This window comes from Microplitis demolitor, chromosome 1 (assembly GCF_026212275.2).
Source record: "Microplitis demolitor isolate Queensland-Clemson2020A chromosome 1, iyMicDemo2.1a, whole genome shotgun sequence".
NCBI lineage: Eukaryota > Metazoa > Arthropoda > Insecta > Hymenoptera > Braconidae > Microplitis > Microplitis demolitor.
In genome coordinates, this window is record NC_068545.1 from 23,121,005 (window position 1) to 23,136,460 (window position 15,456).

At 28.3% G+C, this 15,456-nt stretch overlaps 3 protein-coding genes across 3 annotated transcripts; all 3 read left to right on the top strand.

Moving 5' to 3' along the window:
- Positions 1 to 357: 357 nt before the first annotated feature.
- Positions 358 to 2,242, top strand: LOC103580176 (uncharacterized). The gene is made up of 4 exons (XM_053740893.1): positions 358 to 379; positions 485 to 713; positions 1,303 to 1,680; positions 2,110 to 2,242. The coding sequence occupies exons 1-4, from the start codon at positions 358 to 360 to the stop codon at positions 2,240 to 2,242; spliced, it is 762 nt and encodes a 253-aa protein (XP_053596868.1).
- A 5,596-nt stretch (positions 2,243 to 7,838) lies between these two features.
- On the top strand, positions 7,839 to 10,625 carry LOC103580175 (odorant receptor 46a-like). The gene is made up of 5 exons (XM_053740903.1): positions 7,839 to 8,107; positions 8,989 to 9,366; positions 9,509 to 9,713; positions 10,345 to 10,500; positions 10,584 to 10,625. Exons 1-5 carry the CDS (start codon positions 7,839 to 7,841, stop codon positions 10,623 to 10,625), a joined length of 1,050 nt encoding a protein of 349 aa, XP_053596878.1.
- A 1,131-nt stretch (positions 10,626 to 11,756) lies between these two features.
- LOC103580174 (odorant receptor 46a-like) lies at positions 11,757 to 14,283 on the top strand. Its single transcript, XM_014440631.1, has 6 exons — positions 11,757 to 11,817; positions 11,905 to 12,115; positions 12,264 to 12,641; positions 12,700 to 12,904; positions 12,982 to 13,137; positions 14,242 to 14,283. The coding sequence occupies exons 1-6, from the start codon at positions 11,757 to 11,759 to the stop codon at positions 14,281 to 14,283; spliced, it is 1,053 nt and encodes a 350-aa protein (XP_014296117.1).
- The last annotated feature ends 1,173 nt before the right edge of the window (positions 14,284 to 15,456 follow it).

Consider the following 15,456-nt stretch of genomic DNA (forward strand, 5'->3'; position numbering starts at 1 on the left):
CAGTATATATTTTCCAATGTTTCTTGTTCGGTGGTTTAAGTTGTACTGACTATTCTTACCAAACCCTTTAGTTGAAGGCAATGCCCTTTTACAAACTTTACATATGCTAGCTTTCTCAACCGCAATTTTGAAAATTACAATAATTATAATTGTCGTTTGAATAATTTAAATTCTTGAAAATAGTAGAGATACTTAAGAATTAAAGTCCAAATGCATAGACAGCCAGGCAACTTGGTGTCATCATTATTTATTCACCATTTAAAACAACGCACAGCAGGAAGCGTAGAGTCCAGTTTAAATTTAAACCCCAGTTGGAAACTTGTGTTCAATTGTCATTGTCGACTGTTTCATAATATAATGATACTACCGTATACATTTGGTATTCTATGGGGCTTGGGTTTATGGCACATGGAAAACAATTCTGGGTGGAGAATATTTTTTCAAGTTATTCACTGTTATGTTGTGATATTTATTGTTTATGCAGAGGTACTATTCGAGTCGATTGCGTTATTTGGAACGTTCAATGATCTTGAACAATTTGTTGGTAGTTCAATTATTTATTTAACAATGATTGGTGTCTGTGGAAAAATGGCGAATATCGTTATAAAACGTAAAGAAATTTTGAATTTAATCAATATTCTTAAAGCTGACCCATGTTGGTATCGAAGTGCTGAAGAAAAAAATATTCAAGATAAATTTGATAAAACTATCAAGTAAGTCATATATATTTTATTTCTTTTAAATTATAATATCAATTATTTGACTTCTATAATTTTACACGGAGGAAAATGGGGATGAAAAATATAGGAATTTTTATTATGCTGTACTATTATTATTATTGTGAGCCTAAAATTTTTTATTCTTTACTATAATTCCTATTTTATACAAATCATTTTTATCAGAATTTATCAATAACTTTGAAATGTAAATTTTCTTTTGTAGTGCAAAATAATTTTTAGCGACTCAACTTCCTGTTATTAAAAATATGTAGATTTTTATGTTCATTTTTCTCCATCTAAGGGATTAGAATGGGAAGGGGGGGGGGATTCCTCCAAAATTTTATAAAAACAGTTTTTTTTTTTTTTTTTTTTTTTTCAAATATTTTTTAAAGGTTCCAAAATTGTAAATATAATTGAGTATTATTTCAAATTTTTTTTGTCAAAATTTTTCAAAAAATGTTAATGACTTTGTTTTGTGAGAAAAATTTTAGTTAACTATTAAAATTTTTTTTTTTCTCTACATTCTACAACTGTGTGAAACGTGTGATAATTATATTACATGTAATTTTTTATTTTATTTTAGCTATCGAACATTGGCCTTTTTGGTTGTAACAGAATCAGTAATAGTGAGTACAGTGAGTATATCAATAGTACGAGATACACCAAATCGAATAATGTTTTATAATTCATGGCTTCCATTCGATACATCAACATTTTTTGGATACTGGATTGCTTATATTCATCAAGTTGTAGCTCACTTTTGTGGTGCACTAGTAAATGTAGCATACGACACTCTAATACCAGGTTTAATGCTCAAAATTTGTTCTCAATTGAGTCTTCTCGAGTACCGATTGAAATTACTGTGCGATAATAATTATTCTTCGAAGTCATCAGGAAATGTTAAGCAAAAAGAAATGGATGCGATTTCAGAATGCGTTAGACATCATCTACAAATATTTCAGTTAAGTTTATTTATATATGTCGTGATAAAAATATTTTTTTCTTCACTCAAAGACTAGATGAAATCAATAATTGGGTTACTAAGCAAAAGTAAGACTCGACCTATTTTGGAATTTTTAAATATTTTATATTCATAAAATTTACTCAAAAATTATTATTTTGAATAATTTATTTTTTAAAACTAAAAATTTTTAAGTCAAAATAAGTGGAGCCCAACTCTTGCATAATTGAAAAAAAAAAATACATTCGTTTTTAAGAGAGCTCTTTGAGTGTCCTAAAATTTCAGTAAAGAAAAAGGTTTCAAAAATTTTGTCCCTTGATAAAACTGTTTTTCTTACAGATTAGCCGAAAGAGCAAACAAAATTTTCAACATAGTCATGTTTCTGCAATTTTCCATAAGTACATTTGTTATATGTGTAACAATTTATAGATTATCTCAAGTGGAAATAAGTGATCCAGAATTTATTTCAATGATAATTTATGGTCTTTGTATGCTTGCACAAATTTTTGGAAGTTGTCTCGCAAGTACCGAGTGCAATTTGAAGGTACGCATATTGTCTTAATATCAATTTATGATTTAGTAATATTTATGTATAGTCATAAATATAAAAATGTAAAAATAAAATAAAATCTATTAGAGCTTTGATATAGCTACAGCTGTTTATCAAACCAGTTGGTATAACTTGAATGTCGATACTCAAAAGAGTTTGTTCATAATAATGACGCGAAGTTCTCGACCATTACGATTTAATGCTGGAAATTTTATTGACGTATCTCTGAATTCATACAATCAAGTAATTTCGAATTATTATTATTTATTATATTTTTCCAATAAATACACTGTGAAAAATCGGGAGTGACAACGGATTTTATTTAAATCCAAAATCACTCTGTTGTCACTCGGACTCCGGTTCCAGAGTTTAACAAAAAAACACTCTGCATACGGAGTAAATAGGGAGTTTGTTTTCCAGCGCAGTAATTTCGGAGTAATCTGAATTCACTCTAATTCGGAGTTTTCAGAGTAAAAAATTTTTTTTTGGAATGAATTTTACTGCAAAGAAAATTTAAGAAATCCACATCCGCTCCACATTCTCCGGAATTAATCCGCATTTTCTCCGTAAATTTTTTACAGTGTACTTATATATATAATATATATATTCAATTACCATTTATTTTTATTTTAGTTGATTAAGCTTTCCTATTCAGCTTACAACGTCCTAAAATGATCTGCTCTTCGCATATTAATAAAAACATTACAGTTTAGTATAATAACAGTTGTCATATATCGTAGAGTACCTTTGTAATCTTTTCACTGTCGATGAACTAAAGATGCTAGACATTGTTCTTAATTATTTTTAAATAAACAGTGAACAAGTTTATAATTGTTATAATAATAATTAGAACTAGTATAAACATCTATTTCAAGGCTTGATTTATTTGAACGGTGGCGTAAGTAACTTATATATGTTGCAGAATTCTGACGTACAACGTACAACACTCAAAGTAAGTATGTAAGTACTTAAACGTCTCTCGCGAAGGTGTTCTCCTTGATTGGTTCAACGAAGGTCACTCTTTCATCCCTCAAAATTTTACCTTTTTAGACCCCCCTTCCCCCCTTCGTCGCGCAAAATTATCTGCGACCACCCCTATCAATATTGCGTCAGAAATGATAGACCTCCCCCTCCCGTACACGATATATATAAATTAATAGTACACGAATTTCTATATTTAATAAAAAATTTATTATATGCAATAATAAAGCCAATAAATTTCTGTGATATTCGATATTCAAAGGAACTGACTATGACGGACCGCAACGCTATCGCCGACGTCAAAAAACAAATAACAAAAAAACCAATCATAAGTAAATATGACAAATTATTGAGCCAATATGACGAAATATTTACATATTTGCAAATATGAAACGAATGATTTTGTATCGTAGCAAAAAAAATAAAATTTAAAAAAACCAAAAGAAAAATTTTCAAAATTAATTCATGAGCTATGAATGTCCTTTCCTTAGGCACCCCCGGCCCCCCTTGTCATGTCTTGTCACAGTAAGCGACACCCCCCTCCCCCCATAAATGCGAATATATTTTATGAACGGCCTCAAAAGCGTCACCTAGTTCTCATTTGTGACCTTTAATTATATACTTGTTCGAGATAGATCAAAACAACGTGTACCCGGTATTCAAAAGCCATGAAAAATGACTAGCGATTTAGGGGAGCCATCATGCCGGTTTCCCCTATATATATCTATTGTAAACATTCTGTTAAATTCCCCAGTATATTTTCCAATGTTTCTTGTCCGGTGGGTTAAGTTATACTGACTATTTTTATCAACCCTTTAATCGACGACAATACCCCCTATAAATTTCCCATATGCTACCGTTTTCATCCTCAATTTTGAAAATTACGATAATGGTAATAGTCGTTTTAATAATTTAAATTCCTGAGAATACTCTACAAAACAATAGAAATTATTCAACCCTTTGTCGGTAGATAAAAGAGCAATTATCTTGACAAACTAAAGTCCACGAGTAAGACAGCTAGACGACTCGGTACTGTCATTACTTATTCACGATCTGCGACTGTGGATAGCGGGACTAAAACCATAGTGTCCAGTCTAAATTCAAACCCCAGTCGAAAACTTATATTTCATCCTCACCAAATCTATTTATCCTATAATACGATGCTCCTGCCATACAGCTTTGGTGTTCTATGGTGCTTGGGTTTATGGCGTACAGAAATAATTTCTAGATGGAAATTATGTTTACGAATCATATACTCATATTTTATGATAATTTTTATCTACTCGGATGCATTATTTGAATCAATAGCACTTGTTAAAAATTACAATGATTTTCACAAATTTATTGACGGTTCAATAGTTCTTTTAACAATGATTGGAGTGTGTGGAAAAATAGCCAATGCTGTTATTAAACGCAAAGAAATTTTGCAATTGATAAATATTCTAAAGGCTGACCCATGTTTGTGTCAAAATGATGAGGAAAAAACTATTCAAGATAAATTTGATAAAACCATAAAGTGAGTCACATAAATTAAACTTTTTTTTTTAATTAATTATAATTAAAAATATATCATTTTATAAATATATTATTAATTATATAAAATATGTCCTTTTGGAATTAGTGATGCGATATAAAGCATATTTTTTTTTGTTTTCAGTTATCGAACATTGGCTTTTTTAGCTGTAACAGAATCAGTTATAATAATATCAGTTGGTGCATCAGTATTACAGGATACACCAAATCGGTCATTATTTTTCAATACATGGCTTCCATTTGATACATCAACATTTTTTGGATATTGGATTGCATATATTCATCAAGTTTTAGCTCATTTTTGTTGTGCATTGGCGGGCGCTGCATATGATACTCTGATACCAGGTTTAATAATTAAAATTTGTTCTCAACTGAGTATTCTTGAGTATCGACTAAAATTGTTGGCCAAAAATAATTATTCCTCAGAGCCGTTGAATGATATTGAGCGAAGAGAAATTAATGCTGTTTCAAAATGTGTAAAACATCATCTAAAAATTTTTCAGTTAGGTCTATACATGTATTTCGAGAATTAATTTTTTTTTTTTAATTTTTATATTTACTGTATTGACTTGGCCGATTTAATCGAAACAGAAATGCCGCCAAAATTTAAATTTTGATAAATGATGAGTGTTTAAAAATGAAAATTAATTTTTAAAATCAATTTGAGCATCAATAACTCACGAGTAGAACATTTTTTAGATTTTGAACTCCTTTAACTTAATCATAGAATTAAGATTTTTAAATTATTTTTCTCATCATGTAATCCGCCGAGTCAATTTAGTCATTGGAAAAATAAAGTACTTTAAAACAGCGATAATAAATTTTATAAGCCCAAATTCAAATACATTGCGATTCAAAATGAATCACAAAAAATATTTTTTACAAGTGTTATATGCTCGGTTTTTTTTTTGTCGATTAAAAATGTATGAGTACTCTTTGGGGCAAGACGAACTATTTTAAGTCAACAAATTTTTACATTATTTTATTTTTTAATCAACTGATTATTAACTTCCCGCTATTAACATCAAAAATTTAAAATGAAAAACGGACAATTAAATTCACAAAATATTTTACAATATGAAGTCTACTAAAAAATTTATTTTCGTATAAAACCGTAGAAACTTTTTTTCGATTCTTTTGAAATTTAGCATTTCATTATTTATTTTTTCATTTCATTTGAATACTAAATGTACGAAAATTTTCCTAAACGATAAACGGAGTATTTTTTTTTTTTTTTTTACTTATTGTTAATTTTTTTACTTAGATTGGCTGAAAAAACGAACAAAGTTTTTAATACCATTATGTTCGTGCAATTTTCTATAAGTACTTTTGTGATATGTGTAACAATTTATAGATTATCACAAGTGGAAATAAATGATCCAGAATTCGCTGAAATGGCAGTATATTTTATTTGTATGCTTGCCCAAATTTTCGGCACTTGTCTCGCCAGTACGGAGTGCAGTATTAAGGTAAACATAATTTAAAAAAAAATATTTATAATAACGATCATTATATATATTATTAATTATGAATATTATATTAAGATAAAATCTATTAGAGTTTTGATATAGCAACGGCAGTTTATCAAACCGATTGGTATAACTTGACTACTGCTACTCAAAAAAGTTTGTTATTGATAATGACGCGAAGTTCTCGACCATTACGGTTTAATGCTGGATACTTTATTGATATATCCCTTAATTCATTCAATCAAGTACTTTGTACTTTTATTATTTTATATTTTATTCAAATAAATATATACATTGTATTTTTAATAACCTTCTGTTTTTATTCTAGCTCATCAAACTTTCCTACTCAGCTTACAACGTCCTTCAATAATATATTTTACGTATATTTATGAAAATAGATATATTATTATCAGCGTTAAATAAGATTCGTAAATTTATCGTCCTCTTGTGACGTAGAATACTTTTAAAATTTTCAACTCTATCGATCAACTGAAAACGCTCGATATTGTTGTAATATTTTGAATGAAAACTGAAAAGAGAATAGAAATATATTAAGTTACAATCAATTATTCTTGAATAATAGTATTATACCATAATTATTTTTTTTTTTTTTAATTATTTTTTTTTACAAATAAAATAAATTAAACAGGCAAAGTTATAGTTGTACTTTTATCTAACAATAATCAGGATACAATGAAGCACAACGTAAAACCTAAGCGAGTAATTAATTCTTATGGGGTTTTGAGCACCGAATATAATTCGTTCATAATTACTTGAAACGAATCTGTCATTATTCACAACTATTTTGATGAAAAAAAAATTCCAGGGTGCATGAATGTCCTAAAAAGATTATTTTTAAAAAATCGTAAATGTTATTAATTATTTTCATTCTTTTTTAAACTGTAAGTACTCTATTGTTACTTATAAAAAACTTATCTCTGTTTATTTATTAATTTTTTTTTAGCAAAATTTGAAAACTTTCTGCTGTGTTCTACTCTCTATTAAAAAAGTTTTCATGTTTACAGTAAGGTATTGAAATGTAAAAATTATAATCATTTAGGTTCAAATGAAGTTAAAAAAAAAGAACTACGTACGATATCTAATATGATGTAAAAATGCTGCTGAAGGCTCAGTATATTTTCCAGTGTTCCTAGTCCGGTGGTTTAAATTATACTGGCTATTTTCATCAACCCTCTGGTTGACAACAATGAACCCTATAAATTTTACTTATGCTCCGTTTGTCATCCGCAATTATAAATAATAAGATAATGTAATAATGGTGGTTTGAATAATTTAAATTCTTGAAAATATTATGTAAAACGGAAGAGATACAGCCCTTTGTCAGTAATAGATAATAGCGCAATTACTTTGATAAACTAAGGTCATAACAAGTAGGCAGATAGGCGACAGTAATATCATTATTTATTCACCATCTATGACAGTGGATAAAGAGATCCATAGAGTCTAGTCTAAATTCGAACCCCAGTTGGGAACATATATTTCATTGTCATCAGAAATATATATTCTATAATATTATAATGCACCTGCCATACAGTTTCGGAATTCTACAGTACTTGGGTTTATGGCATACAGAAACAATTTCTAGATGGAGATTATGTTTACAAATGATCTACTCATATTTTATGATCATTTTCATCTACTTAGATGCATTATTCGAATCAATTGCACTCGTCAGTAATTACAACGATTTTCAACAATTTGTTGACAATTCAATAATTCTTGTAACAATGATTGGAATATGTGGAAAAATGTTTAATGTAATTATAAAATCTAAAGAAATTATTCAAGTCATAAATATCCTCAATTCCTATCTATGCTGCTGTCAAGATAGTGAGGAAAAAAAAATTCAGGATAAGTTTGATAAGATGATCAAGTGAGTATTATATGTTTGAATTTTTTTCACCATATCTACACCCCAAGTTTAAATCTCCGTGCCGTTCAGAGGGAATAAAGTTAATCTTTTCGATTATGAGAAAACAAACAATAAAAATTAGTGCATGCGTAATTATACCTACAAACAGAGGCAAAAGTTGAAACTTTTAGATACAGGTTTGGTGAAAAATAGTATGCAAACCATGGAGGAAAATAGGACATTCTAACTCATGTGAACACAGAAAACATGGATTTCTTAGTGCAAGAAATTTTTACTCACCCTAAGAAAATTTTTTGTATTATTGAAAACGAAAATTCTCTTGAGACAAGAAAAAATTTTTTTAGGCGAGAAAAAAATTCTTAAGTCAAAAAATTTTTTCTAGTCATAGAAAAATTATTGTCTTCAATTCATAATGCAAAATATATCTTACGCCAAGAAATGAAACCTTTAAGAAGTCATTATAAGACTTCTTGAGGACGCCTTCAAAAAGACGTGATAAAGCAGTCATTACGATTTGAATGCTGTCTGGGTAGTATATTGTCTAACTCTATTCCGGAAAATCCTCCATTTATGCAAAAAACAAAGTTAAAAATTTTTTTTTCATCTAAAAATCAATTCCATATCTAGTATAAGTATAGTATTTTTGTCAAGGTTACTAAAATAATATTTTCTCTGACAATTAGTATCTGAGAATTTCACAGAATCACCTATGAAAAATAATAAGTTAGACAATTTGCTAATTAGAACGTCGATATGTTGTCTAACTGAGCCTGTGGGAGCTTTCCGCCTTTGGTGTGCGATATACTTTTTTTAGAAATATATTTTTGTGATTAGACATGTGTAATTTTACTAAATAACTATTAACTTTTTATATCTTTTAGTTACAGAACATTGGCGTTTTTAGTTGTAACAGAATCAGCTGTGATATTAACAGTCAGCGTATCTGTGATGCGTGACACGCCAAATCGAATTATGTTTTTCAATACATGGCTTCCATTTGATGCATCAACATTTTTTGGATACTGGATTGCTTATACCCATCAAGTTTTAGCTCATTTTTTTAGTGCACTGGCAAATGTGGCTTACGATACTTTAATACCTGGTTTAATGCTTAAAATTTGTGCTCAACTGAGTATTCTTGAGTATCGATTAAAATTGTTGGCCAAAAATAATTATTCTTCAGAGTCATTGAATAATATTAAGCAGAGAGAAATTAATGCTGTTTCAAAATGTGTCAAACATCATCTAAAAATATTTCAGTTAGGTCTATACATATATTCCGAGAAGTTAATACATAAGCAAGATTAGGGCATTTTGGGTAAATTGGGGTAACTGCGGCTCTAAAATTTCCATATGAAGAATATGCAAGATATTTTAATTTCATGTTTATTTTTGAATTAGATTGGCTGAGAAAACGAACCAAGTTTTTAGTACCATTATGTTTGTGCAATTTTCCATAAGTACTTTTGTGATATGTGTAACAATTTACAGATTATCACAAGTGGAAATAAGTGATCCAGAATTTGCTTCAATGGCAAGTTACTTTATGTGCCTGCTCTCACAAATTTTTGGTACTTGTCTCGCAAGTACCGAGTGCAGTATAAAGGTATCCATAACTCAATTATTAATCTATACAAAAAATGTATAATGACTATAATTACACTGTAAAAAAATTTTTGGAGTGGACGCGGAGTGGATGGTTTTTGATTTATTCATTCCCATGAATTTCACTCTGAAGGGAAGTTTTGAAAAATTTTAATTCCGAAAAATTCCACAGAATGGAATGGCAGTAAAAACTTGCGGGTTGAATTCCTAGTATATGTGCGGTTCGTTTTTTTTACATTTTAGCATTTATATTGAGTACGGATATAATTACGAGCTCACTTTACATAAATTCACACGAAATAATTTTTAAGTTTAATTATTAATATCTGAATTAATTATTTATTGAACTAATTATGTTCCTCACAAAAAGTTATCTCTATTAAATATAAATTTATCTAAATGTTAAAACTTTTCACTAGAGCGAATGCGGATTGAAATGAAATCTGCGTCACTGCGGAATTATTCCATAAAAAAAAACTTTTATAGGTTTTTTTTTTTAATTTTGAAACTCCGAATGATGGAATAAATTCAAAGTGAAATAAAATCCGTGTCTGCTTCGGATTCACTCCTAATTTTTTACAGTGTATATATACTGTTAATTATGAATATTGTATTAAATTAAAATCTATTAGAGTTTTGATATAGCGATGGCAGTTTATCAAACCGATTGGTATAACTTGACTACTGCTACTCAAAAAAGTTTGTTATTGATAATGACGCGAAGTTCTCGACCATTACGGTTTAATGCTGGATACTTTATTGATATATCCCTTAATTCATTCAATCAAGTACTTTGTACTTTTATTATTTTATATTTTATTCAAATAAATATATACATTGTATTTTTAATAACCTTCTGTTCTTATTCCAGCTGATCAAACTTTCCTACTCAGCTTACAACGTTCTGAAATAACATAATAAAATAAGATTAGGAAATTTATCTTCCTCTTGTGACGTAGAATACTTTTGAAATTTTCAACTCTGTCGATCAACTGAAGACACTCGATATCGTTGTAATATTTTGAATGAAAACTGAAAAGAGAATAGAAATATATTAAGTTACAATCAATTATTCTTGAATAATAGTATTATACCATAATTATTTTTTTTTTTTTAATTATTTTTTTATACAAATAAAATAATTTAAACAGGCAAAGTTATAGTTGTACTTTTATCTAACAATAATCAGGATACAGTGAAGCACAACTTAAAGCCTAAGCGAGTAATTAATTCTTATGGGGTTTTGAGCACCGAATATAATTCGTTCATAACTATTTGAAACAAATCTGTCATTATTCACAACTATTTTTAAGAAAAAAAAAAATTCCAGAGTGCATGAATGTCCTAGAAAGATTATTTTTAAAAAATCGTAAATGTTATTAATTATTTTCGTTATTTTTTAAACAGTAAGTACTCTATTGTTACTTATAAAAAACTTATCTCTGTTTATTTATTAATTTTTTTTAGCAAAATTTGAAAACTTTCTGCTGTGTTCTACTCTCTATTAAAAAAGTTTTCATGTTTACAGTAAGGTATTGAAATGTAAAAATTATAATCACTTAGGTTCAAATGAAGTTTAAAAAAACGATGAACTACGTACGATATCTAATATGATGTAAAAATGCTGCTGAAGGCTCAGTATATTTTCCAGTGTTCCTTGTCCGGTGGTTTAAATTATACTGGCTATTTTCATCAACCCTCTGGTTGACAACAATGAACCCTATAAATTTTACTTATGCTCCGTTTGTCATCCGCAATTATAAATAATAAGATAATGTAGTAATGGTGGTTTGAATAATTTAAATTCTTGAAAATATTATGTAAAACGGAAGAGATACAGCCCTTTGTCAGTAATAGATAATAGCGCAATTACTTTGATAAACTAAGGTCATAACAAGTAGGCAGATAGGCGACAGTAATATCATTATTTATTCACCATCTATGACAGTGGATAAAGAGATCCATAGAGTCTAGTCTAAATTCGAACCCCAGTTGGGAACATATATTTCATTGTCATCAGAAATATATATTCTATAATATTATAATGCACCTGCCATACAGTTTTGGTATTTTACAGTGTTTAGGTTTATGGCAGACCACAGAATGTATTTCTGGATGGAAAATATATCTGTACATAGTTCACAGAAATTTAATGATTATATTTATTTACTTATGTGTATTATTCGAGTTAGTTGCACTTATTGCATCCTTCGATGATTTCGACGAATTCATAAATAATTTAATTGTCTTACTGACCATGGTTGGAGTTTGTGGAAAAATTGTCAATGTAATTTTAAAACGTAAAGAAATTTTGCGACTAATAAATATCCTCGAAACTTATCCATGTTTGTGTCAAAATCTTGAGGAAAAGTATATTCAAGATGAATTTGATAAAAGTATCAAGTGAGTCATAAAAATTATATTATTTTACCGAACGTTACTGTAAGATGTCGGAAGTGAATTCACTCCAGATTTAATCCTCGTTCATTCTGCAAATTTTTTCGGTGCATGTACTAATATCATTAATGCGATTCTTTGTTTTTATATTCAGATTACGAACGCTTGCATATTTTGGTTTAACAGAATCTGCCGTGGCCATGGTAGTGAGCGTATCAATACTTTGTGATACTCCCAATCGTTCGTTACCTTTCAAAACATGGCTACCATTTGATTCAAAGACATTTTTTGGATACTGGACTGCTTATAATCACCAAATTCTCGCTCATGTTTTTGGTGCACTAGTAAATGTCGCATATGATACTCTAATTCCAGGTTTAATGCTTAAAATTTGTGCTCAATTGAGTATTCTTGAGCATCGATTAAAGTTAATACCGAAAAAAATCTATTCATCTGATTTATTTATTGATGTCAAGCGACGAGAAATAAACGAAATTTCAAACTGCGTTAAACATCATCTCAAAATATTTCAGTTGAGTATATAAATAAATATATATTTATATATATTTTGTGGCAATTTTTTAATGTAGATTTGCTGAAATAACAAACACAGTCTTCAGTTCTGTAATTTTTTTACAATTTTCTATAAGTACTATCGTCATATGCGTGACAGTTTATAAATTATCTCAAATTCAAATAAATAATCCAGAATTCGCGCCAATGGCATTTTATTTTACTTGTATGCTTTCTCAGGTTTTTGTTATTTGTTTCGCCAGTAGTGAATGTAATCTTAAGGTACATATATTTTTATTATTATTTATATACAACACATTTATATTAAATATATATTATATAAATTTAAATTTTATCAGAGTTATGATATAGCTATGGCTGTTTATCAGACTGATTGGTATAACTTGAGTGTCAGTACCCAAAAAAGCTTATTATTCATAATGATGCGCAGTCTTCGGCCATTGAAATTCACCGCTGGATATTTTATTGATGTATCTCTTAATTCTTACAATCAGGTAAAAGAGATTGAGACATTATGCGGTACCCGGGGCACAATGGGCCAGCTAGAAAATTTTGAAAAAAAAAACTTATGTTTATTTTGGGTTTATTCTGAATTTTTGAACAAATCACTGTAAAAATTTGAGAGTGAATTCGGAGTGATTACAAATTTTATTTCCATGTAAATTCACTTTGATACTCAGAGTTCCGAAGTGTAAAAAATACCACTGCGTATACGAGGTAAATAAGGAGTTTTTTCAGCGGAATGATTTTTGAGTGATCAGAATTTTATTTCAATTCATATTTACTCCGATTTGGAGTTTTAATAAAATTTCGAATGGAACTTTTTTGGAACGTTGGTAATTTTAATGTTAAAAAATAGTTTTTATGAGCAAATTTAAAGTCAAAAAGGACGTTCTTGAAACTGTTTTGGGATTTTTTATGGATGTTTTTTTAGTTCTATAAAAATTAAAAAAGTGGTGATTTTGGAACTATTTTAGAATGTTTTTGGAACATCATTTTTAGCTCTAGAAAAAGGTCAAAAGTGGTGGTTATGGAACTTTTTTGGAATGTCCATAAAAAATTCCAGAAAAGGGGGATTCTACGGTTTCCATGGCGCCGCCAAATGATCGCGAATTCATATAGAACTCAGTAAAATAAGATTTTTTTAGAGAATAAAATTTTTCAATATCTCGCTTAGTTGTCGAGAGGAATGGATTTTGGGAAAAATTTTATTTTTTAAAAAAAGTGAAAAATTTCATAGATTTTAATATATTAATTTTTTTTTTGTATTTTTTTCTGAAAACTACATTTAAAGATGAAAATTTTGAAAAGAAAAATGTCTGAATTAGTCCATTTTTGAAAAAGCTACAGCTATTTGAAAAAATATGATCCAAAAAAGTTCCATTCGAAGTTCTAATCTGTCTCATGTTTAGAAATTCCACATGCAGAACTTTTTGGAACGATTTTTTTGTATACGGGAATATTAAAATAAACTCTCTTTCGGAGTGAATTTAGTTTTTGGATCAACCCGTTGTGCCCTTGAAAATAAATATTTTTGTATAAAATACATATTTATTTTTTTTCATTCTGTCATAAACAAAAATATACTTTTATTTTAGCTGGTGAAGCTGTCTTACTCAGCTTACAATGTTCTACAATGATACATTTTATTACACTCATATAAATGATAATACTTGATACTTATATCACATGTTAAACGAATTATAAAAAAGTAGTTAATGAACGCTGCAGGCCAGCGTAAAAATGGTTTTTAATGGTATTTAATAATACGCTGACCTCTAAAGTTACATGAAAAATTGCTGGAAGTCAAAAAAAAAATATAATTAAGTCCATACATTAAATATATGAAACCAAGACTTCCTGACAAAAATAATTTTGTAATTAAATTTATATTTAAATCTATTAAAATATTTAACTAATAAAATTAGTATTGCATAACTTTTTTTCTGAGAAGTATACCGTGTATTGTATAGATATAACTACATACATTTGATACTTTGAATTTTAAATTAAGTCAAATTTATCACAATCTACTATTCGACAGTAGTGAATACATTTTATTGTCTCGCTTTTTTATTTAAATTTAAAACTAATGTTTACGCATAAGTAGTAACGTGCTATATAATATCACTTTCTCCAGGCTGTTATCTGCTCGGATAATCCCACGTGTATCTTCTCTCTTATATACGCATAACACATAACTCGTATCTATATTTATAAATCATTTGAGAAAAAGAGAAAATTCATTTGTAATAATTGTTTTTGACTATTATTTATCATTAATAATTATTTTTTAGTAAACTTTACCCTTTTTTATTTTTAGAATCATCACATAATAGATAAAAATATAAATAACACAAAAGAACAAAATTTTTTTTAATTAATTTTTGACAAAAAACTTAAAAATTTAAAAATGAAAAAAAAATCCTGGTAGAGTTTGATCTTTTAATATTGGTGTAGTGGTCAACTCAGGATTTATTTTTGTCGGCAGTGAAGCGGTCTACAAAAAAAGTCATATCATTTTTTGATAAATTTCTGTTCAAAAGTTATTGGCGCTTAAAATCAAATTTACAGTAAATTTCAAGATCTTCTTACTTTTCTGGCGAAACTATTAAACTTATCACAAAATATCATAGAATCTTTTTTGTAGACAATTTTATTCCCAACAAATTATTTCCAATAAAGTTTTTTAAAATTCTGCATAATTTTCTAGTTATTGATTTTAATATCAAGCTCTAAAAAAAAGTAGTGTTCTGACCGATTTCAAGAGCTCGATATTAAAATCAAAATAACTAGAAAACAACGCAGAATTT